This window comes from Schistocerca gregaria, chromosome 1 (genome assembly GCF_023897955.1).
Source record: "Schistocerca gregaria isolate iqSchGreg1 chromosome 1, iqSchGreg1.2, whole genome shotgun sequence".
Taxonomy (NCBI): Eukaryota; Metazoa; Arthropoda; class Insecta; order Orthoptera; family Acrididae; genus Schistocerca; species Schistocerca gregaria.
Window position 1 is genome coordinate 1,102,040,404 of NC_064920.1, and position 25,580 is coordinate 1,102,065,983.

Below are 25,580 nucleotides of genomic sequence, written 5' to 3' on the forward strand. Positions count from 1 at the left end.
CTCTACACAGCAGTGGTCCAGTCTCATCTAGTATATGGGAGTCACACATATGACTCGGCATCACCTTCAGTATTACAAATACTGGACCAGATATACCATTGTGGGGTACAACTGGCAACTGATGCCTTTTGGGCTAGCCCCGTGATAAGCCTCCTAGCAGAGTCTGGATTCCACAGTGCGGGTTCGGTGCCAACAACAGTGATTGCTTGTGCATTACGCATCCACTGCTCTTTGGAGCACCCATCTCTTCTTTCCGGATTTGGAGATCCACCTCTCACCAATGGTGGCCCCGGTCTGAGGTTACTATCACCATCACCATCTGCATCAGATAACATTTTTCTGAACACCACCTTTCCCCTTTACAACCTCTTCTCCATGCCTGCCCATGAATACCACAATTTTGTATCTCTCATCCACAGCTCTGTCTGGACCTCACCCTGAGTCTTGCTGCTGCCAATTCTTCTCCCTTCCTGGCATGTTTTGGGGTTAAGAATTAGTCTATACTGATGGCTTGATGAGTGCCGGTTATGATGACTTTGCTTATGTTCACACAGAATGTAATGAACTCTACTGCTTTCCATATGACTGCAGTGTTGTCCCTGTGGAGTTGGTAGCTATCTCTTGTGCTCTTTCTTCCTGCAGTGACTCTTTGCACAGTTACAAGCTCATCACCAGTGTTACCCTTGCCTTCCCTTGGCCATAGTATCTGGGATTCCGGTGGTCCAGATCACATTGGGATCCTAGGGAAATAATTCACTGACAGGCTGGCCAAATTGGCTACCAGCAAGCCACATCGTGAGATCAATATTCTGGAATCTGACCTTTGATCAGTATTACGCCATCAAGTTCCAAGGATGTTGAATATGGAATGGCATACTCTGACTTTGCTGAACAAAGTACTGGCAGTAAGGGAAGACAACGAATTTGTGGGGGTCCTCGCAAGGACTCCATCATCTGTATTGACCATACTTGGTTGATTCATGACTATCTCCTTCATCGTGAGGATCCGTCCCATTGTTGCTGTGGTGCCCATTTGGTGGTGGTCCACATTTTACTGGACTGTCCTAACCTAGCCACCCTGCGACAAACACTTACTCTTTATGACTCGCTATACCTGGTGTTGGCAGATGATGCCTCAGTTGCTGACCTGGTTTTACGGTTTATTCATTGCCATTCACTCTGAGATAGGGCAACTCAGCCTTGTTGGACCATTGAGGGTTTGGGAGGACGCCCTATTGCCTCCTCTATCCCGACTGGGTAGCAGTTGTCTGGGCTCGGTTGTGTATTCTGTATGACTTGGTGATCTTCCTTTGTTTTCCTGTGTTTCTGGTGCCCTGTCCATGTCACAAGTCTTTCATGTGTATTGTTGGCTGGGGTGCCTCTGGTAAGTGGGAACGTCACCCACCTTTCTCCCTCCCCCCCCCCCCCCCCCCCCTCCTTTTCTTTTTCCTTTCTCTAGACTTTGTTGACCTACGATAGACCTTGGGCTTTTTCTATGTGGGTTTCATGCAACCAGACTGGTCTTCAACGTGTAGTTTTGTTGACTTGCCTGTTCCATGTAGTATGGACAGATGACTTCTTACTTTGGTTCCTTCAATCATTAAACCAACCAACCATCGCTGTGTCATTGAGACAATCCCCTGTGTTCCAAGTGTTCTCGAGGACTGTGGAGATGACGATGCTCTCCTCTTCTTCTCTTGTAATGACATGATCTAAAATCTCCCAGTCTCCATGTGAGAAACGGAATCGGCTCTGCCCATGGCCTGATGCTTTTCCAAGGCCTGATCAGATTCATTATGCAATGCTCTGTCATCTTTGCCCTGAAGCCAAAGGCCACCTTCTATCTTGTTTCAGTCACATCTGGTTTGGTGGACAGTACCCCATGACTTGGAAGGAGGCAGTATTAATTCCATTATGGAAACAAGGCAAGGAACTTATGACCCAAACAGCAACCAGAATGTAGCTCTTCTCTTGGAAAGCATGGCCAACTGCCACCTTATCTGGCTCCTCGAATCCAGAGGTCACTTGTGCTGCTCCCAGTCAGGTTTGAGGCACTACCATTCTGCCCTTGATAGCTTAATTCTACTGGAGAGAGTGGTAAAGGATGCTTTCTTACACTGAAGCCACTTAATTGGTTTGTTATTTGACCTAAAAAAAAAAGCATACGACATCATTTGTAGGTACAGCATTTTTCACCAACTTCATGAATGGGGACTATGTGGAATTCTCCCACTTCTTATCCAATCCTTCCTTGAGGACTGGTGCTTTTGATATCATGTTGGCGAGGCCTTGTCTAATTGCTGCATTCAAGAGAATGGAGTCCCTTGAGGCAGTGTACTCAGTGTCACATTGTTTACAGTCACTATCAATGGCATCACATCCACAGTCAGGAGCCCTGTTAAATTACCTTTGTTTGTGGATGACTTTGTAGCTTTTTACTCTTCCTCTGATCTTACAGTGACAATGAGGTGACTGCAGCTATCCATCAGGAGGCTGGAAGCTTGGACCAATGAAATTGGATTTCTGTTCTCGTCAAAGCTTTATCGTTGTTCATACAGATGGATTCCAACAAGTGATTGCCCTCTGTTGTTCAGCTGTTTTCCCTGATAGGGTTTTCAAAGGGATTGCCCAAAACAATTCACAAATTAAGATGCAGAGTTGTGCCGCGTTGTGATGACTCGGAGTGGATTCATAGGCATCACAGTGAAAGCTTTCTTGTTTGTTCTGACTCAGTGCATCACAAGTCGTGCATCAAATGTGTAACAGAGAGCAGTTGTTTCAGCTCATCCATGACTCTTCTTATAACCTTTAATCACAATAATTGCGTGGATATTCAACACTCTCTCTTAGAAACAAAAGCTGATCACATGATTACAACTCAGTCTCTCGGATTTGACTGCCGTGCTGTGACATGCGGCCGGCGCCGTTCGTAGCTAGGTGGCGCTCCCGCGCTCAGCCGATTTGCGGAGCGCCTCTATCGCCGTTTGTGCGTACTGTCGTGGCGGCACTCTTAAATGTAGTGGCACTATCACAACACTTTTCCCCCCTTGAACAAAAAAAAAAGCACTCACTTTCTTGGAGACATGGACAGAGCGGAGACATCCATGGCCTCTTGTGAGGCCCCGAGGAGATCCCGCGGAGAGACACGAAAGTATGGTTGAACATGTCCAGGACGGAAGCTCGTGCGTGGAACGTGCCTCCTGGATGAGATGATGGGTGAAAACTCCGGAGCAGCATCCATAGGTGTCATGGACCTGGGAGTGTGCTCCAGCGAGATGGGTCCCGGAGAAGGCGGCGTCGCGACTGGGGCCGGTTCCGTCGGCTGCATCAACGCGGACGGTACATCGGCAGCACCGACAGGACTGGTTTCTCGGGCTGGTGGAGGCGAAGGATGGGGCGGTGGCTCCGGCGTGGCCACCACTCGTGGGCGCATCTGGTCATAATGGCGAACAACCGTGCCGTCACCCGTACGGATTTCACAAAGCCGGCGGCCGCGAAGAGCCTTGACCACCCCTGGAATGCATTTAAGGCGAGATCCATACCCTCGTGCCCACACGTCGGTGCCCACCGAGTATTTTCCCGCACTAGGGGACACAGCACAAGGCCTGACAGGGTGAAGCAGGTGCAGTAGTGTGTGTGGTTGGCGGCCATGCGAGAGTTCATCAGGGCTGCAATCACCCAGAGGCGTGAAGCAATAAGAACTCAGAAATTGCAGCAGAGCGTCGTCTGTGGAAAAATCACTAAGGAATTTTTTCATCTGGCATTTGAAAGTGCGGACAAGGCGCTCGACCTACCCATTCGATTGCGGATGGAAGGGAGGTGCTGTAACGTGATGAATCCCTTGTCCAGTACAAAAATCACGGAAGGCCTGCGAAGAGAACTGAGGGCCATTGTCTGTGACGATCGTGGATGGAAGACCTTCTAGCGCAAAGATTTTGGACAAAGCCAGCGTAGTCGCCGCAGTGGTGGGTGACGGACATCTAACAACAAACGGAAACTTCGAGAAGGCGTCAATCAACAGTAGCCAATAATTACCGAGGAAGGGGCCGGCAAAGTCGGCGTGCACCTGTTCCCATGGCTGAGCTGGATCAGGCCACGGAGAGGGCATTGTACGAGGTGCCGCCAGTTGTTGAGCACACTGGCCACACGCAGCAACCATATGGGCGATGTCCGAATCAATACTGGGCCAATAAACATGCCTGCGGGCCAGGGACTTAGTCCGAGAAATACCCCAATGACCTTCGTGCAACAGTTTGAGAACATCTTTACGAAGAGAGGCTGGCACGACGACCCGTGGAAATGCGCCATCCGTGGCCAGAAGAACAACACCATCACGAACAGACAGACGAAGGTGCAAGGCATGGTAGTTGCGAAGGGGATCCGATGCCCGGCCCTTGTTCCTGTCCGGTCAACCCCATTGAACAAAACCGATCACCCGACGCAGGACCGGGTCCCGCGCAGTAGCCGACGTGACTTGCGAACCTGTAAGTGGAAAGCCCTCGACCGCACGATGTTCGTCCTCATCAATGTGGAAACAGAAGAGTTCATCACGATCGAAAACAGGGTCGGGGCCCATCGGCAAACGCGACAATGCGTCAGCGTTGGCGTGCTGGGCCGTGGGGCGATAGTGAATCTCATAATGAAAACGAGACAAGTATAAGGCCCAACGTTGCAGGCGGTGAGCCGCCTTATCCGGAAGCGACGCCAATGGGCTGAACAGGGAGACCAGCAGTTTGTGGTCGGTGATGAGGTGAAACTTAGAACCATACAAAAAAACGCTGAATTTTTTTAGAGCATAAATGATAGCCAGTGCCTCCTTTTCGATTTGAGAGTAACGCCATTGGGCCTCGTTGAGGGTCTTGGAAGCATAGGCGATGGGTCGTTCCGACCCATCCTCATACCGATGGGCGAGAACAGCCCCTAGGCCATACTGTGATGCATCAGTCGCCAGAACCAAGTGCTGACCCGGACGGAATGTGGCAAGACAAGGCCCCGACTGCAAATGAGCCTTCAGGCGTACAAAAGCCTGCTGACACCCGTCGGACCAACAGAAGGGGACGTTTTTGCGTAACAGCTGATGCAGAGGATAAGCTACCGCTGCTGCGGATGGAATGAATTTGTGATAATAAGCAATCTTGCCTAGAAACGCCTGAAGTTCTTTGACCGTAGACGGTTGGGGTAGAGCGTTAATGGCCGCAACGTGCTGACGTAGAGGACGTATACCCTCACGGGACAAGTGGAAACAAAGATACTCAGTGGAGGGTTGGAAGAACTGTGACTTGTCCAGATTGCACTTCAACCCAGCCGAATGCAAAACCCGAAACAGTGAATGCAAATTACGAGGGTGCTCCTCAGTGGAGGCCCCCGTGACGACAATGTTATCCAGAAAGTTTATGCAGCCGGGAATGGAAGCCGTTAGCTGTTCCAAAAACCGCTGAAAAATGGCCGGTGCGCTAGCGACGCCAAATGGTAACCGCTGGTACTGATACAACCCACAAGGAGTGTTGATAACGAGAAATTCCTTGGAAGTACCGTCCAACGGCAACTGATAGTACACCCCCGATAAGTCAAGTTTGGAAAAGAACTGGCCCCCAGTGAGCTTGGTAAACAACTCCTCAGGATGGGGAAGAGGATAAGTGTCTCTGAGCGTTGACAGTGGCTTTAAAGTCACCAGACAGTCGCAGACTCCCGTTTGGTTTAGAAACCACCACGATCGGTGATGCTCATTCGCTGGAGGTAACCGGAAGGAGAATCCCTGAAGCTGTTAACCTGTCTAGCTCAACCTTGACAGGTGCACGCAACACCACCGGAATAGGGCGTGCTCGGAAAAACTTAGAGCGAGCCGTAGGTTTAAGAGTAATGTGGGCTTCAAAATCCTTGGTACAACCCAGACCAGCAGAGAACACGGACGAAAATTCAGAACACAATCCATCCAGCTGTTGATATAGAATATCCTCAGATATGAGGTGCACATCATCATCAATGTAGAACCCGAACAACTGGAAAGCATCATAACCGAACAGGTTTTCAGTGCCCGCATGATCCACCACATAAAATGTGAGGGGCCGAACAACAGACTTGTAGGCAGTGGAAGCAACAAACTGGCCCATGATAGGAATTTTCTGTTTTTTATAAGTCCTCAAATTTCGCGTAACTGGAGACAAAGGAGGGGAGCCCAACGCCAAATACGTGCGAGAATTAATGACAGTTACTGCAGAGCCAGTGTCCACTTGCATGCGGATGTCTTTATCCAGAACACGAACAGTTACAAAAAACTTATTTGTTTGAGAAAGCACACAGTGAACATCCATGTCCGACGCCTCATCCTCGTCGACAGGAACTTTAGGGGACTGACACACAGAAGCAATGTGGCCCTTTTTCCTACATGAATTACACGTGGCCCAACGTTTTGGACACGCTGCCCTGTCGTGCTGTACGAAACAACGGGGGCAAGAAGGAAGTGCGCATCGAACCGGCTTCTGTGGTTGCTGGTTTCGCCGTGAGCGTTGCGGCCCAACGCTACGTTGTTGACACGAGTGAACCGCCGCCACATCGTCGTTCTCCTGTGAAACAGGCAAATTGTCCGTGTCGAGAGTTGACTGTACAGCGCCTACATCACACCACGCGTTTATTTGCGCGCCAGCAGCGTGAGACACTTCAAAGGATTGAGTGATGCATAGAACTTCCGATAACGATGGGTTTGGCAGTTGTAGGGCACGTTGCCGAACTTCTTTATCAGGAGCAAGCCGTAGAATAGCATCCCTAACCATCAGATTCAGAAGGATGTAGGTTGCAGTAGGTACTGGGAGATGAAGAAGCTTGCACAGGATAGAGTAGCATGGAGAGCTGCATCAAACCAGTCTCAGGACTGAAGACAACAACAACAACAACCATTGAATCAGCATAAGACTCATGATGTGTGTCCGTGACAAACTGACATTTCCTACTCAGACCGTGTAGTTCCGCCGCCCAAGCCCGATAAGATTGATGGGGCTGTTTACGACACCGGTAGAACGCCACGCAGGCGGCAACGACACGGGTGTTTTTTCGATAATAGTTAGACAATAAGTCACACATTTCTTGGAAGGACAGGGAGGCAGGTTCCCGCAGAGGGACTAACTGAGATAGCAGCTGATAGACTCGAGGAGAAATCCAAGATAGAAATAATGACTTACACATAGGAGCGTCGACAACGCCGAAAGCCAAGAAGTGTTGCCGCAAACGCTTCTCATAATCCTCCCAGTTTTTAGCGGCCTTGTCGTAAGGAGGGAATGGAGGCGGAGAAGAGGAAGACAGACGATGAGTAAGCGACGTCGACAACGCCCGAATCGCTGCCGTCAGCTGTGTTTGTTGTTCAATGAGCGCATGCATAAGCTGTTCCATGTCTGCCCCGTCACGAACACGCAATCCACAACGCAGTGAAAATATCCCGACCTCGTCACCAAAAAAGTGTTATAACCTTTAATCACAATAATTGCGTGGATATTCAACACTATCTCTTAGAAACAATAGCTGATCACATGATTACAACTCAGTCTCTCGTATTCGACTGCCGTGCCGTGACATGTGGCCGGCGCTGTTCGTAGCTAGGTGGCACTCCCACGCTCAGCCGATTTGCGGAGCGCCTCTATCGCCGTTTGCGCGTACTGTCGTGGCGGCACTGTTAAATGTAGTGGCACTATCACAACAACTCTTTACGGAGATAACAACTCTGTGGCAAAGAGGTGATCTTTTACTGGGTACCTGGACACTTGGGATAGAGGGAAATGACATACCAATAGAGCTGCCAAAGAAGCATGGTGGAATGGTGTTGTACATCAATGTGCCGTTCCCTTGCACACTGATCTCATTATGTGACTATGAACCTTGTGTCAGTGAGAAGCTGAACAGTTGGAGGTGACTGAAAACAAACTGTGGTCACTCACATTGACCACACAGGCATGGCAGACTTCATGCCCATCGCTCTGATGGAAGCAAGTGCTGCTCACCATACTGATCATAGGACACAGCCCTTAAACACATGGTTTCCTCATCCACCAGGAAGATCCACTGCTCCGTGAAGTTTGTAGTGTGCCATTTTCGGTTCAGTATGTTTTGGCTAAGTTTGTCTTACATACGGACATCAGGGCATACCTCAGTATGTCTGAAGAACAGTCTACCATCTTTGCCAATACTGGTACTGTTGGGCCTCATTCCTAAAGTGATGGGGAGGGGAAGTAGAATTTGACATGCTGACCTTTTTGAAGGTTGCTTATGACCATGCTGTTGAGTGCCCCACATCCAAAATAATGATCATCATCATCATCATCATCTCTGGATATAGGTGCAGATTTTTTCAGACAGTACTTAACCCTTTAGGTACATGATTTTTCACAGCAGTGGACAATTTTTAATGGTCACTTCTCTGGGATTTTCAGTTCGTCATGAGGCTGCAGAGAGATGCAGAACATGCCACCACAATGGGGAGTGCCCACTTCAGTGGGCTGTGTGCATTTGCAGCCTCATGATGGATTGAAAATACCAAGAAATCGACTGTTAACGCTGTCCACTGGAGTGGATGCTATCAAACAATGGAAAATCCAGGATGGAATGCAACATTTTTGAAAAGGAAAGTTGCTAGCCACCATATAGCAGAGATGCTGCGTTTCAGATAGGCACAACAAAAAGACTCTCACAATTAAAGCTTTCGGCCGTTAAGGCGTTCGTCAACAATAGACGACATGCACATGCACACACAAACGCAACTCGCAAAGACAACTGCAGTCTCGGGCAACTGAAACCACAGTACGAGCAGCAGCACCAGTCCATGGTGGAAGTGGTGACTATGTGGGGGTACGGAGAAGGCTGGCGCAGCGAGTGGGAGGGATAGTATGGTGGGTGTGGTGGACAGTGAAATGCTGCAGGTTAGACAGTAGGCAGGGGAGAGGTGGGGAGGGGGAGGTGGGGAAATAGAAGAAAAGGAGAGAAATAAAAAGACTGGGAGTGATGGTGGAATGACGGCTGTATAGTGCTGGAATGGGAACAGGGAAGGGGCTGGATGGGTGAGGACAATGGCTAACAAAGGTTGAGGCCAGGAGGGTTATGGGAATGTAAGATGTATTGCAGGGAAATTTCCCACCAGTGCAATTAAGAAAAGTAGCCCTGCCTTTGATGGGACAGGTGATGTTAGTGACTGGACTGGAGTAGGTGGTGATGGGAGGTGGAGGTCTTGCATCTAGGTCTATTACAGGGGTATGAGCCATGAGGGGAGGGATTGGGAGCAGGGGTTGTGTAAGGATGGAAGAGTATAATGCGTAGGTTCGGTGGATGGTGGAATACTGCTGTGGGAGGGGTCTGAAGGGTAGTGGGCCGGGTATTTCTCATTTCAGGGCACAACAAGAGGTAATCATAACCCTGGCAGAGAATGTAATTCAGTTGCTCCAGTCCTGGGTGGTACTGAGTTACGAGGGAAATTCTCCTCTGTAGCCAGACAATGGGACTTTGGGAGGTGGTTGGAGATTGGAAGAATCAGGCACAGGAGATCTGTTTTTGTGCAAGATTGGGTGGCTAATTTGTCAGTGAAGGCTTCAGTGAGACCCTCAGCATATTTCGAGAGGGGCTGCTCGTCACTGCAGATGTGATGACCACGTATGGCTAGTGACCAGACACTATGGAAGGGACTTCGTGGTATGGAACAGGTGGCAGCTGTTGAAGTGTTAAACAGCTGTTTTGTGTGTCAGAATCTTTACATCATCATAGTTTATTAAATGATTTAGTTCCAAACTATGTTCCACTATATGTGATTTGGAAGTCGGTTTGAGTCTGGTCTGCCGTTTGTACTCCTTTCACTTGATGTCAACAGTCCTGGTGGTTATAACGATATGTTTATGTAATGTGTATACATAAACATACGTTATAAACGTCCCCGTTCGTAGTCGCTAATTATAACAATATGTTTCTTTTGTGCTGCAACATATAGCTATAATCAGCGGTGGAAATACATTTGCAAAACGCCGACCGTGTGCGGCTGCCTCTTGTTGGATCGTCTGATCAGTCAGAAGTTGCATTGCAGAGGAGAGTAAATGCCTATTCAAAATATAATTACTTTTGGATAGCTCAACATGAATTTCCTAAGGGACCGTAGTTTATCATGCATTTACCAGTAGAATGTGGCGCGGAGAAAATATTTCGCCGCATACAACTTCCGTCCAATTTCGACGAAAGAATTCGTGACTGTGAACTCTCTATTTGGCAGAAACATAAAGAAAATTAAATAACTTCATGAAGGAGTGAGACATAGATTCTACACCAAATAAATAGCCCATACACCAATTCCATTTAAATCTGAATCGGCAATTAATAGAAGAACTTACACTGCAATGAAAGATTTAACATGGATGCCGTTTTGACTGGCACTTCTCTTCTGGTAATGACAATAATTCCTTTGACGTTTTCACATACACGTCACACAATAAATTTACTGCTATGCAGCATTGCACTTTTAGTATTGCACTTTACTTTACACTAAAATAATATTATTTTTAACGATAATAATATGGCGGCAAGACGTGCGCCCCCGACACAAGTTAAAAGAGACAAGAGAAGAATGAGTAACTGTTCATTGAAAATATCTCATACATAAAAGAAGAAAATGTGGAAAAGTGTTCTTCTTCTGTCCGTTTTCCGGGCCGCGGTTTTCAAAGTCAATAACTCACTGCATCTCTGACGGTACTTCGACAATAAACAAGTTACGTCACAGGTCGTTCACCTTTTACATTCTCGCAACATTATTTGCTAACTGTAGGTGTTGCCGAGCGACTGCTCGATTAGTGAATGATTTAAAGTGATAAGGCAATCACATAATGTTACATGGTCTCGTTGATGTGAGACACCACATTGACATGGTGTGTGGTAAATGCTTGTTTTATGTAGGCCCAGATCGTCCTTTATACTCCATAACAGAAATATAACCTTGCTTGTTGGGCAGAAAGCACTGTTTACATTACATTTGAGAAGAATTCTGTTGATTTTTGGTAGATATTGGTGTGGCATCTGACATCACAAATGCTTACAACAGTGTAGCAAATCTACCAGTGTAGAACATTGTCTTGGCACTGGTCATCCTATGGAATTTAACAACAAAGAAATTCTTGCGTGCATTTCCATCTCTTGGGATAGTGTTGTTAAGAAAGCTGTTGAAATTAAACTTATAAATAGAGATGGTGCTTTTTGTTTATATTGTGCATGGAATCCTGCTCTCTGGCTTGCAAATAAATAGAAGTACACAGTTTATGCTGCCTCACCCTTTAATTATTAATTTCACTATTCATAACTTGTGATGTATCTCATCTTTTGTTTGAGATAGTGGTAGTTGTGTGTGTGTGTGTGTGTGTGTGTGTTTCTGAAAACCAAAGGTTTTGAATTCGCTTGTACAGCGCCTTACTTGCTGCAGTTAAGCCTTGAAAATGACAGGGAGTGCTTCTGTCTGAATATCGGTGGTTGCTGACGTCACGTGGCCCCATTCCTGTGAGTTATTTGATCGTAAAAGAAGATAATTTCAAAGTCCACTTGTACTAATTATATTTGACTTGGAGGTCATTTACATTTAATTTCGAAACCTATCAAGAGGCTAGAAGGTCCCGGTTGTCTTTTAAGAGAAAAATGGTAGAAGTATGCTTTTTTATGCATTAGAACAATCAAAGAAAGAAAAACAGCTAAATATTTTGTGCAATTAGTGTCTAACAGCTATAGATATTTGTAAAAAGAATCATATTTCTGAACCACCAACCTCTGCTGATGAAGAATTATTTATTAGCGACAGTTTTCGGTCATATCTTTAAATATAACATAATTATTTACAGCAGCCTGTATGGCAATGCTCTTAATGTGACATCAGATGAAGTGATACAAATGGAACCACAGGGAGATTAATGAACTGCAGCAATGTTTCCAATTCAAGGCAATGTTTCCAATTCAAGATGGCGCTGGGTAAAAGTGCACAAATTCCCGATCCTGCAGTTCCAACGAATTTCGGCCGTAATAAGTCCAAAATATGTTCAAAAAACAGTTATACGAGGTATTCTGTGTATTAACTGTAATTACTGATACCACGAAAAATTAACCTGAAATACTTAACAGTGAAGATCAGTGGAAATGTCACCAGTGCATCATACTAGCTACCAAATCCAAAGTAAACAATACTCTAAAAACGCAGGATCACTTAATTATGTCACTGAAACAAGAAATAATGGTCCTCAGCCTCAAGCATGAAAGCCTATTGGTGAAGTACAATTAAGAACTATTAGCGAAGTGTAATGAACTGGAAGTGGCGGTAACCAATAAACCCAATAACAATGAACTCATTATCCGTAATCCGAATCCGAATATCAGTAACAAAAACTGGCGCTTGTCGGGACAGCTTACTACGAGAAATAGTAAAGCCGTAAATCATGCTCAGAATGCAATGCTTCTGCCTAACAGAAATCGTGTGTTGTCTGGTGCCACGTGTGATCGTAGCCCTGCACAGTCTGCATGTAAACATACTGCCACGGAAAACAAAGCTAATATGATGGTAGGCCTACATGAAATGGGTCCAGAAAGTGATTATGGAATTGTAACTTCTGATAACCACCTGGTGCAAGATGCTAGCAAGGTCAATTTACGCAAAAATTAATCCAAAGTGAACAATCCACCACACAGTGGTTGATTAATTCTCCAGAGAATATAATTGCTCAAGCACCAATATATGTGCAGGACAAAAACGAAAGAAATTCCAGAACGTTACATAGCAAGAAAATATTGGAAAAAATGAAACTACTAATATTAAGTGACAGTCATGGAAGAGACTGTGCTCAAATACTGCAAGACAAACTAGAGCCCTCATATGAGGTAAAAAGCATAGTAAAACCTGCCACTCCACTAAAAGAGGTGGTAAAAAACGCAGAAAATTTGACAAGAACCTTCAGTACACATGATACTTTGATTGTAATGGGGGGTTCTAACAACACAGAGAAACCTCTTGATCTGATGACGAAACATGTGGTACAACCATTGGAACAAATACTCGCTCTAAGTCACAAAATGAATATCATTATCCATCCTATACCCAGGAGATATGATGTTCATAATCTAAATACTAAAATTAATACTGTAAACCTTCACCTGATACAAGCACTGAATTTAGCAAAACATGCATAAAAAAAATAAAAATAAAAAAAAAATGCTGTGAATTTTCAAATAGAGAGACTAACCAAAAACCACTTCGCAACACATGCTTTCCACCTAAACAAACGCGGCAAGGAGATTATCTGCAATAGACTGGCCTTCCTGACAACTATGGGAGACAATAAGAAACAAAAAGTCATAAACCATAAACAGATGCTTATAAGCAAATGGATCAAGACAAACAAGATGAGAAATAAAGAGAGTAATAGTGGCCATACTGTGCAAACTACACTAGACAAATGGGTCACGAAGTCACAGAGACGAATCACAAAACCCCTGACCCCTCAAAAAGGTCAAGAACCTGAAAGGATCAATAATGTGAAGGTGAACATTATTGAGACAGCCGTCCAAAATGACATTGTGATGCCTCAGCGTGTGATGTACATGTGGATAGTTTTCAGGACCACCTGGAAGATGAGTTGGCTGCCAAGGATGACAAACAGACAGAACCAGCACAACTGCGTAGAAGTGAACATATCTGGAATACAGCACAATTTAAACTAAAGGTCAGTGACACATTAAATATGACTTCGAGCCCCCTGAGTAAACCCCACTCAGACCTGAAAATTTATTATCACAATGTCCATCCTTAAGCAACAAAACTGATGACTTAAGCATTTTGCTGGCCAGTGAACTCAGTGATATCTCAGTAGTATGTCTAGCAGATCACTGACTCTGCACTGATGTAGTTAGGTTAATCTCACTACCAAATTTCAAATTGTGTGAACACTACTCCAGATCAAATGATGGACATGGTAGGGTTGCCATCTATATAAAACAACAGATTGAATATAGCCCACTTCCTACCCTAAAGGAAATAGGAGCAGACAAGATCTTCGAATGTGCAGCCAGAAAGCTTACAGATCTAAATCTAATTGTAGCTACAATTTACCGTGCCCCCTCCGGTAATATTAATGATTTTCTGTTAAAATGGGCTTGTTTCTATCCAAAATAAGTCAGTGGAAACAGGATATAATCATATGTGATGACTTTAATATAGACTTTCTCACCCACAACAGAAACAGCAAGACATTGATTAACACTCCAAAAACTTATAATCTGCTTGGCCTTATAAATGCGCCCACTAGAATAACACTCACATCCAAGACAGCTCTAGATCAAATTTTTGCAAGTAGAAATAAACTTAACCCAACAATAGAAGTATACAGTGCAGGATTCAGCGACCACCAAGCTGTCATTCTAAAGGTCGATGTTAGCAAAGATACCTCAAACCCAGTCCCACCTAAAACTTTACGAAGGTTTTTCACTCAAGATAACGTGAACAAGCTAAATGCACTCCTTAGTAAAGAAAAGTGGACAGAGATGTATGCAGCCAATGATGTCAACATGAAATTCAACATATTTCTTGAAACCATTATCCACCACTTTGAAGAGGCTTTTCCACAAAAACCAGTAAGAATAAATAATAATAAGAGAAACAAGACTTGGATTACACCATCTATAAATATCTCTTGCAAACATAAAAGAATACTCCACATGTTATGTAAACAAAGTAGTGGCTTCCCCCCAAAAAACAGAATACTATAAAAACTACACCCGTATCCTAACAAGAGTGATAAGACAGGCAAAAAGGATGCAAAATGATGAATACATTGACAAATCCAGCAATAAAGTAAAAGCAATGTGCAATATTATAAAAATGGAAAGAGTGGAAATCAAAGCTACTCACACAGGCATAGAAATGAAACTCAACAATGAATGTATATCTAATCCCGAAGTTGTGGTGAACTCTTTCAACAAATTCTTTACGAGCATAGCTGGAAAATTGGTCAAAAATAATCCTAACACAAACTATCAACCAGCAAATCAAAAATATCACTCATGTGCACAGTCAATTTTCATTACCAAAGTCACTGAAAATGATGTTGCAAAAGCCCTCAGAGAGTTAAAAATTCACATTCAGTTGGAATTGATGGTATGAAGCAGCTGTCATCAAAAATTGTGTGCACACAATTGCTGAACCATTAACTCACCTCTGTGACTTCTTTCCAGGCAGGTACTTTCCCTGAAGCTCTGAAACTTTCTTAAGTAATTCCATCTCCGAAAAAGGTTATAATAAAGATATGAATAACTATAGGCCTATCTCAATCTCATCCTGCTTTTCCAAAGTTTTTGAAAAAATAATGTACAAAAAACTGATGGACTTCACTGAAAAAAAAAAAAAAGATTTACCAAGTTTAGCTCAACATGGGTTTAGAAGCAACAAATCTATTGAAAGTGCACTATATGATAGCATAAATATGCAATTAGATCTGTTAAATAAAAAAACAACCCAAAACAGGCATATTTCTGGATCTGTCAAAGGCTTTTGTCACTGTTCACAAAATATTGCTGGAGAAAACAGAACACTATGGTATCAGAGGAATTGCAAATAATTGGATTGCTTCATTCCTAACCAATCAGATGCAGAGTGTCAGCATGAAATACGCTAACAGACAAACCAACTCAATAACTGAAATACTATCGTGTAATAAAACTGTAAAGCAAGGTGTACCACAGGGCTCAGTATTGGGACCTCTACTTTTCCTCCTGTATATTAATGATTTGAGCCTGAATGTATATGCACACAAAACAATAATATTTGCTGATGACACAACTGTCCTCCTCAGAGGGGAGAATACAGAGGCTTTGCAAAAAGCTGTAAACTTGGCCATGGAACAACTCAGCAACTGGGCTAAAATCAACAGATTAACTATCAGCACCAAAAATCAGTTTCTATGTACTTTCACACAACACAAAATGTAAATTCTTCTCAGCCACTTGTCACTGTAAATAGCCAGCCAGTAGATACTGACAGTTTTCACATTCCTGGGTCTGTGGGTTCAAGAAAACCTGAGATGGAATACACATACAGGAATTAGTACTGGCTGTTATACATTGAGTGTACTGAAATCATGTGCTAGCTTGAAAACATTAACCAGCGTGTACTACAGTTACATACAAGCCCACCTAAAATATGGTGTGATATTCTGGGGAAATTCTCCAACTGCCCTGAGCATATTCAGAATTGAGAAGAGAGCAATGAGGATTATATCTGGGAACAAACCCAGAGACTCCTGCAAACCCATCTTCAGAAAGTTGGATATCCTTACACTGCTTTGCCTATACATTCTCGAGACTCTAAAATTTTTCAGAAACCATATAGCGCCAACTGACTCCAGAGTCGTAAAAAATGAGATACATAAACGCAACACCAGGACAAACTCAAATCTGCATGTTTTATGTACAAACATCTACGATGTAAAAAGTGAGCTTTCCACATGGGCCTCCAACTGTTCAACAGTCTTCCCACTAGTATTAAGTCCATCAAAGAGAACATAAAATTTACAAAGCCGTAAAGTCATGTTTGTTGTGTCACTGTTTTTACTCTATAAATGAATACCTGTAACAGTAATATTGCTATTTATGTTAAATTGAAAACATTGAACGATGGAGTGAAGTAAACTTAACCAATCTTTGCAATATAATGCATTAGGATACTATATGTTAATATATGTTAACAATGTTAACTAATATTTTCCGACATCTATAACACACTGTGTACCATCAGGTCACATGGAATAAATAAATAAACCTTACATCATCTGTCTGTAGCATTTTACTATTGACACAGGGTAGTTCTTGTATTATGTGACGCAGCAGTAAGAGCTTTGCAATTCAGAATACTTGATGTCCACAATGATGATGACAACAACAACAACAACAATGATGATAACCGGTAGTGGATGAAGATACTCTGCAAACCATGCAAAGAGTATGGCAGAGGGTACTTCCTATTGTACCAGTTTTTGGGGCTACTTCCTATTCAATTCATCTATTAAGTAGGGGATGAAAGACAACACACGCACACACATGCATGCCCCCCCCCCCCCCTCCACACACACACACACACACACACACACACACACACACACACACACACACACACACACACACACACACGTCTGCCTACACATTTCACATTTCTGCTTCTTTGTGGTGAGTGGTTGTAGATACACTTGTCATTCCCAATATAGTGTACATTAATTTTTGTGTGCTCAGAAATTACATTTTTTAAAATTAGTTTTTTTATTCTTACTGTAGTGTCACCAGATTAATTTATTAGCCTTCCACAGGTCTCGCTCGGACTTTTACTGTAGTTGTTATCCTTCATAATGTCATCCTGTTCAGAAATTCAAGAAAGGAAGTACTTGATGAGATAGTTGAACAGGCAAGTGAAAAAATTGAAAAATTCAGAAAATTGGCAGCTCTTAAAGAAAAACTTAGGGATGACATCAATTGTCAGTCAAAATATGCAGCAAAATTAGCAGTGCAACAGGAGCAGGTTTGTTTCTTATATTTGTAATTAGTTTTAATAAACTGATGTTACGTGTGGTGTGGATACTTCAGTAAATAAGTACCTTAAACTAGATTCATTCACTGTGCGACGCAGTTAGAGGATCGCTTTGTTGAAACTCTGTAATTGTCTTCCATTATGCAAAAAGGTGGGAATTTAAGGAGATGGGACATGGATAAACTAAAAGAACCAGAGGTTGTACAGAGTTTCAGGGAGAGCATAAGGGAGCAATTGACAGGAATGGGGGAAAGAAATACAGTAGAAGAAGAATGGGTAGCTTTGAGGGATGAAGTAGTGAAGGCAGCAGAGGATCAAGTAGGTAAAAAGACAAGGGCTGGTAGAAATCCTTGGGTAACAGAAGAAATATTGAATTTAATTGATGAAAGGAGAAAATATAAAAATGCAGTAAATGAAGCAGGCAAAAAGGAATACAGACGTCTCAAAAATGAGATCGACAGGGAGTGCAAAATGGCTAAGCAGGGATGGCTAGAGGACAAATGTAAGGATGTAGAGGCTTATCTCACTAGGGGTAAGGCAGATACTGCGTACAGGAAAATTAAAAGAGACCTTTGGAGATAAGAGAACCACTTGTATGAACATAAAGAGCTCAGATGGAAACCCAGTTCTAAGCAAAGAAGGGAAAGCAGAATGGTGGAAGGAGTATATAGAGGGTCTATACACGGGCAATGTACTTAAGGACAATATTATGAAAATGGAAGAGGATGTAGATGAAGACGAAATGGTAGATACAATACTGCATGTAGAGTTTGACAGAGCACTGAAAGACCTGAGTCCAAACAAGGCCCCCAGAGTAGACAACATTCCATTGGAACTACTGACGGCCTTGGGAGAGCCAGTCCTGACAAAACTCTACCATCTGGTGAGCAAGATGTATGAGACAGGTGAAATACCCACAGACTTCAAGAAGAATATAATAATTCCAATCCCAAAGAAAGCAGGTGTTGACAGATGTGAAAACTACCGAACTATCAGTTTAATAAGTCAGCTGCAAAATACTAACGCGAACTCTTTACAGACGAATGGAAAAACTAGTAGATGCCGACCTCGGGGGAGGTCAGTTTCGATTCCGTAGAAATATTGGAACACGTGAGGCAATACTGACCCTACGACTTATCTTAGAAGCTAGATTAAGGAAGGACAAACCTACGTTTCTAGCATTTGAAGACTTAGAGAAAGCTTTTGACAATGTTGACTGGAATACTCTCTTTCAGATTCTGAAGGTGGCAGGGGTAAAATACAGGGAGCGAAAGGCTATTCACAATTTGTACAGAAACCAGATGGCAGCTATGAGAGTCGAGGGACATGAAAGGGAAGCAGTGGTTGGGAAGGGAGTGAGACAGGGTTGTAGTCTCTCCCCGATGTTATTCAATCTGTATATTGAGCAAGCAGTGAAGGAAACAAAAGAAAAATTCAGAGTAGGTATTAAAATCCATGGAGAAGAAATAAGAACTTTCAGGTTCGCCGATGACATTGTAATTCTGTCAGAGACAGCAAAGGACTTGGAAGAGCAGTTGGACGGAATGGATAGTGTCTTGAGAGGAGTATATAAGATGAACATGAACAGCATTGAAATCACACACTTTTATTATGGGTGGCTAAGGAAAACATTTCAGAGATACCACCGCTCAGTATTGAGATGAAAAAGCCTCGGCAGGTGGCATAAAAGACACCTATGACACCACCTGTTTCTTTGTATCATTGATTCCCACACATTTCATGGTGAAAAATGGGCATTCGCATTATGATGAGCAGTAGGTCGATGTTCTTGACATCCTTTGACACTGCTGACACTCCCAGACTTTACAACCCTTCTCTAATGACTTTATGATGGTATATCCCCATTAAATGTGACTGCTCCACTGTAGAGTGCAGAGTGACCACAATTTTTGCTCTGTTTTACTGGGTGGAACTACAAGGGATCATTCAGAACTGTTCAAAGATATATGAATGTGATTCAAAGCAGCATAGGGTGCATATTCATTTTCAGCCCTCCTGTTTGTTGCACCCTCCTGTGGCATGATCTCGGGCCAGGGTGTAGGTGGGGGGTGACATTGATGCAATTCAGAGTAGAAATTCCAAAGAGTTATTGTAAGACCCCCCCCCCCCCCCAGTTTGGTTACACCCTTGGTGGCACTCACCCAAGTTTCCTGAAAATTTTAAAAATGTGCCTTTACAGAGAAAATCTCCGGAATGGTCTAGGCACTTGCAGGCAGGCAGCTGGCATTGTAGAGGTGTCAGGTGGTTACCTACCTACTTGCATGCAAGCACCTAGAGCTACTTCACAGGTTTTCTCTGCAAGCGCACATTTTAAAAATTCTCAGTAAACATGGGTGGGGTGCCACCAAGGGTGTTGCCGAACTGGAAAAGGGGGGGGGGGGGGGGGTGGGAGCGTCTAAGAGGTCCCTTTACCATTCTATTCATGCATGTGTTAATGTCATACACCCGCCCCCCCTTCCACCGCCCTCCCAGACCAAGCCACAGCAGTGTGAAAAACAGGAGGGCTGAAAAAGCATAACCACCTTTTGCTGCTTTGGATCATGTTGAAATTTCAGCGAATGGTTTTGCGTGGTCGCTAGTGGTTCCACTCTGTACACAGGAGCAAGAATTGCAGTCAGGTTGCAATCCAAAGGGGAGAAATCACGTTTAATGGGGATGTAGCCTCACAATGTCCTTAGGGAAGGGTTGAAACATCCAGGGATGTCAGCAATGTCAATGTTTGTCAAGAACTTCATCCTGTTGCTCAGCATACTCTGGACTGTTGTTTTCAGGCATGAAATGTGAGAGAATCAGTGCCCTAAGGAAATGAATGATCTCATTGACACCTTTTACACCTCCCCCTAAGGCCTTTCAATGCAATTTCCGAGGGGCAGTGTGTCTAAAATGTTTATCTCGGTCACCCTCAAGAAAAAAATTTCAGTACTGTGTGTTACAGTTCTAACCTCTGTCACAGATACATCAAAAGGAAAGTGAAATGTGTGTAACAAAGGTCGTGCTGACCTTCCCATCATGTGACTGGTCCATGGTGGCACTGAGCAGAATTGTGGTGCAATTTAGTGCCGATGTGACATTGTTAATCCACCCTACATGTCACATGAAATTCTGAGCTCTGGCCCCTTTTTTTTCCCCTTGTGTCGAAACATTGCTGTTTGAAGTTTGAAGCGTCATTCAGCCTGAGCCTGACGTCTCAGAGTGCCATGCTTTTGCAGCATTACAGAGGAATGTTGTAGACAGCTCTGAGTGCAGTTCCAAATTTGTGTGTCACAATGGGAGACAGTTAAAGGTTTTCAAAAACGTGATCCTTTAATTGTGTTGCAATTTTTAGGAAGAAATATTTGCAGTTAGTTGAGCAACTAATGTAACTATAAGAGATGGGGCAGAGTAGACATTTTAGAACAGGATGAAAAGTAGGTCTTGAATGTGGAAGGAGGAGGTTGTGAATTATGAGGAGGATATTATGTAAAACAAGGAAAAATTGTTGGTTGAAATTGTAGTGACAATGTTCTTGTGAATTATGATCCATAGAGAAATATTTTTGTTGCATACAATTTCTTGGTCATTCAGTTTTTTGAGAAATATTTAATGTTTGTTTCATTTTATCGAGATGATGTGGATATTTGAAAAAGAATCAAAATTTCATCAATGGACATAGTTGCTATGGACTAAATGGATATTTAGTGCTTGAAACTATTAGAGGACTCAGTTTCTTGGAAGTACAAGAAACATATCTCTGAGGTGCACATGGTAGTCCTGTGGTGTAGTCAACAACTTAGCCCCAGTTAGATTCAGTTTCTTCATGTAAGAACATTTTGTAGAACTAATAATTCTTACATAGGCAAAAGTGACAGATTTTTAAAAGTATCATATTTAATTACTGTAGTGTGGCACAGATACACACTTTTCGTGTTAAGTTTCCAATGAGTAATAGTCAACATTCCTAATCTGACATTATTTTTGGAATTGATACATTTAATGAAATTAGCAGTTTGCTACTATGAGGATTCTTTAAATTTCCTGTTTGTGTAACAAGGAATATGTTTAAAGATGGTGTTAGATCTTTGTAATCGATTATGTACCTGGGAAAGTTTTCCTTCTCTCTCTCTCTCTCTCTCTCTCTCTCTCTCTCTCTCATAATTTGATTCATTTTCAGTTGAAGAACCAAATAAATGATGCAGAAGGGAGAATTTTCACTTTAATTGAAGAAAGAGAAAACATTACAGAATCCATAGAGCCCTTGAGTAAAACTCTAGCTGAGTATGATAATGAAATCCGCAAGCTTGAGACTGAAGGTATTAAGGTAAATAGTGATCATTGCTTTTGTAAGTTATTGTTTTTGATAATTTTTCATTTAATAGTAGAGGTCTTATATTTGTAACTGAAATTCAGTAATAATCACATGTTATACTTAAAAAAAAATACTTCACTATACGTGGTTTAGAATTTGGAGGATACTCATAAATTATGAGGATATGGTGATATGAGGATGTGAGTGTTACAGTAAAAGAGTTTGTGAGAAACACACAACAGAACTGGTGAACTGTCTAAGCAAATCTTTATTTGAAATGTAAATATTATCAGTTTAGGTAATGGGAAAGTAAAAGATAGGTTTGCAGTGGTGTACTTAGCTGCTGTGTGCACTTGGTAAGTTTTCGCCACGTCGGATCTGTCAGTTACCTGTTATAAATCTTGCTGATGCATAGTCACCTTTAGAAATTGTTTTGGTGGTCCAACTACTCTGTCCCACCTCCATGTACGAAGTTCCTTTTCTTTTGGACTTGAGATGCTAAATAAATTCAAATTCTCATTTGCACTTCTCTGTATGTCAAGTCTGCAAGTCTGACAGTGACAGATCACAATGATTGTAACTCAAAATAGTTTATTCAAACAATAACACATTCTGATATTCTCTCACTTTCAGGCTGTACCTCAAAGTTCATTTTTAAAATAAAAATGATACATTCTGTTTAGTGTCCCTGTTGACATTTTCGATGGAACTCCAACTCAATCATCCAAGACCGCCAACTCAAGAGTGTCAAAGCATGAATATAGCCTCATACAGCAAGTGAATGCCATGAATCACATGACTGGTCACTGTTGCCCTGGTTGTTATGATGCACATACCATTTGTACAAGCACAGACTGGGACACAGTATCTGCTCCATTCTTATACACTACTTAACAATAATCTGCTCTCATGATCATCTTTGGTGGACCACGGTATTTCATGAAATGCCCTGTTACACTACATACCCCACACTCAAGCTAAAGATGTTATGCATAATTGCTTATTCACATGCATCAATATTTTCATTTCCTCAACAGGTACACCATTTATATATATCATTAGTGATTATAACTCCAGCTCATGTTTAATAATATTTTATAAAATGTGCTTCATTCATTGTAAGTGTTGTCGTATTTGAACATTAGACCACGTCATGGCTCTTTTTATAATATGTGTACACTCTTATTTTTAAACACTGAAGAGTTCTCCCTGTAGGTGTGTATCATTTGTTTTGTGTGACTATTATTTCTATACAGACAGATTTGCTTAAAGAGTCGTAGATCCTTTCTTATTAGAACACATTAAAATTTGAAATACTTCCATATTTATATGCATGAAGATGTAAAAGGTCCCACCACACTGTAATTAAGGAAAACATCTGTCTAAACTGGCTAGGAAACCTCTTCCCTGATGTGATCAGTTGTCACTGCAACCATGTAAATAATTTCACGAAAGAATAACTCATCCACTTATGTGAGTAGATACTGTAAACTGTGTTTTAATCATGTGTACATGCTCCATACAAATTCTCTACAAATATATGGTACAGGCCATTCCATTCATAAATGTACACAACCCATTGCATGTATTAGTCTCTCTCGTGGATCTACCTTCTCCTAAGATGAGTACACTTCACCTTATGTTATAATCCAATCACACAGCATCTGTCAGCTTTTTTCTACTTCTCTCCTCACATCAGTTTGAAGAGGTTTCTCCATTTAATACTTGACCATACCCAGATATCAATTGTGTAACTCATCAGCTTATATTTTACATTTCTTTATATTCTAATTACTGCCATGTATTAAAGCAAATCCACAAATGTAATTTCCAGGCCTACCTATTTACTTAAAGCTTGAAGCTTCGTATCTACTTTTGTTTCACCTACCATGGCTCATGCACTTAAGCCAAACTTTGTTTCTTATTTCTTATACTCAGAGCAGTCACAGTCTGCTCTGTTAATTTAAAAACAAATGGGAAAACGTCTCTACTGGATGTTAATAAGAAAGGAATAACAATTTCCTCGTTTTTCAGTATTTCATAATCTGATTAACTCTTTATTAATGATGTTAGTCATTAGTACCTGTGAGACAATATTAGCTTGTGCTCTTAACTAGACTGTTTTCTTGGAAAAATTTATATTAGAACTTATGTTATACCAATTTGGTGATATTCATTACCTTTACGTACTTACAATACACTGTCATGCTTCAATAATATCTAGTTTCCTGGTTATGAATTTGATTTTCCCCTTGGCGCACTCTTTCTTAAAGAATCAAGCTTGTTTTATTGTGTCTGCACATCTGGTGATCAGGCAAATGGCGCTTTATTTGTCCATCAGTCTGAAAGGTAATACCTTAAATTCATAAGAATTTCCATTGTATAATGTGGTGCATACTGCTTAGAATCCTCATTTAATTGTACATGCCATTAGCCATCTGTCAAATCCATCAACCTAAAATATCTTACTTGTTCGAACTGTGGCAGTCATTCATAGATACTCGTGGGTCTATCATGTTTTGTTTCTATGTGCCTATTTAGTGTGTGAATCCATTAGTAGGTGAAGCCCACCTGTATCAATCCAGTAATGGATTGTTATTGGCACCTAATCTATGATCTTTTGTTTGACTGTCTATCATTTTGTTTATTTCTTCCTGTAGCACTGATTTCAAACTTATAGGTACTGGATAGGGTTTACAAAAGAGTGATTCTTTGTTTTTGATCTTAAAACTGCATATCTAGTCATCTATGGCACCTGATTTGTCAGAAAAAACTCCTTCATAAGTAAATAAAATTCAATGTAAGTCCTGCTTTTGTTCTCCCCAGGGGGTCCACAACTCTTTTGTGGATACGTGTGTGGCGAGCACAGGTCCTCGAGCCATTGCAGCCTTCTTTCTCTCCACTGCTGCATTTCCTTTCCCTTCCCTCCCTTTCCCCTCCTTGCTCCTTTCCCCTCGCCCTCTCCTCTCCCTCTCTTGGTGTCCTTGCTTATGTTGGTTCCCGCTATCCTCCTGGTTCTGATGGTTTTACAATTCGGCTTTGTTGCATAATCATCTCCTCCTTTTGGCATTCCTTGGTCCCCCTCTGGGGTGTGACCTCCATTACAAAATTTCTCCTCCGTAGTGTGAGCCATTTGGGGAAGAGCACCTTCCCTAGTGTCTGCGATGTGTGCCCACCTAGTACATTCCACCTTCTCTTTCACGTCGTTGTCTGATACTAGGGTACATAGCCAGCACGGTAGCCAGCCCGTGTGGTGGGGTCGCTATGTACCCTTTTGGTTGATCCCCCTGAACACAAAGGGATCACACTTCTGATACCTGAGCTGTGACCTCCCCATGCATGCCTTGGAGTGGTCGCTCGTCATCCTGGAGCATCGGAACTCCCGGCAATGGCCGCCGTGCCAGACGGCCCTTCCTGTGGCTTAGTGGCGCCTGTGAGGAGAGCCCCTGATCGGAGTGGGTGGTATCAGGGCGGACGCTATGCAAATGAAACTCATACGGGTCCAGAACTCTGGCCGTTCTTCTGCGGGTGTCTCTCTGCGTGGAACTGATTCCTCAAGTGCTGCTTCTCTTGCTCCTTCGACCTTCCCTTCCATGGCTACGCCCTGGGAAGAGTGTTAGGCCCGTCGGCTAGGGGCAAAACATTTCCCCCATTATCTAGTTTGCACTGGGACTGATGGAGATACTTTCACCAATACCAAACCTTTATTCTTTGTGG

The 25,580-nt window shown here is 42.7% G+C and overlaps 1 protein-coding gene across 2 annotated transcripts in view; it reads left to right on the forward strand.

The window, feature by feature from the left end:
* LOC126282527 (uncharacterized) overlaps positions 1–25,580 on the forward strand; it is a 114,255-nt gene that overhangs the window by 36,999 nt on the left and 51,676 nt on the right. For both annotated transcript variants that reach the window (XM_049982199.1, XM_049982198.1), the window contains exons 3-4: positions 17,340–17,548; positions 21,729–21,875. In XM_049982199.1, the coding sequence (XP_049838156.1) occupies positions 17,340–17,548; positions 21,729–21,875 (356 nt within the window). The remainder of the gene's footprint in view (positions 1–17,339; positions 17,549–21,728; positions 21,876–25,580) is intronic.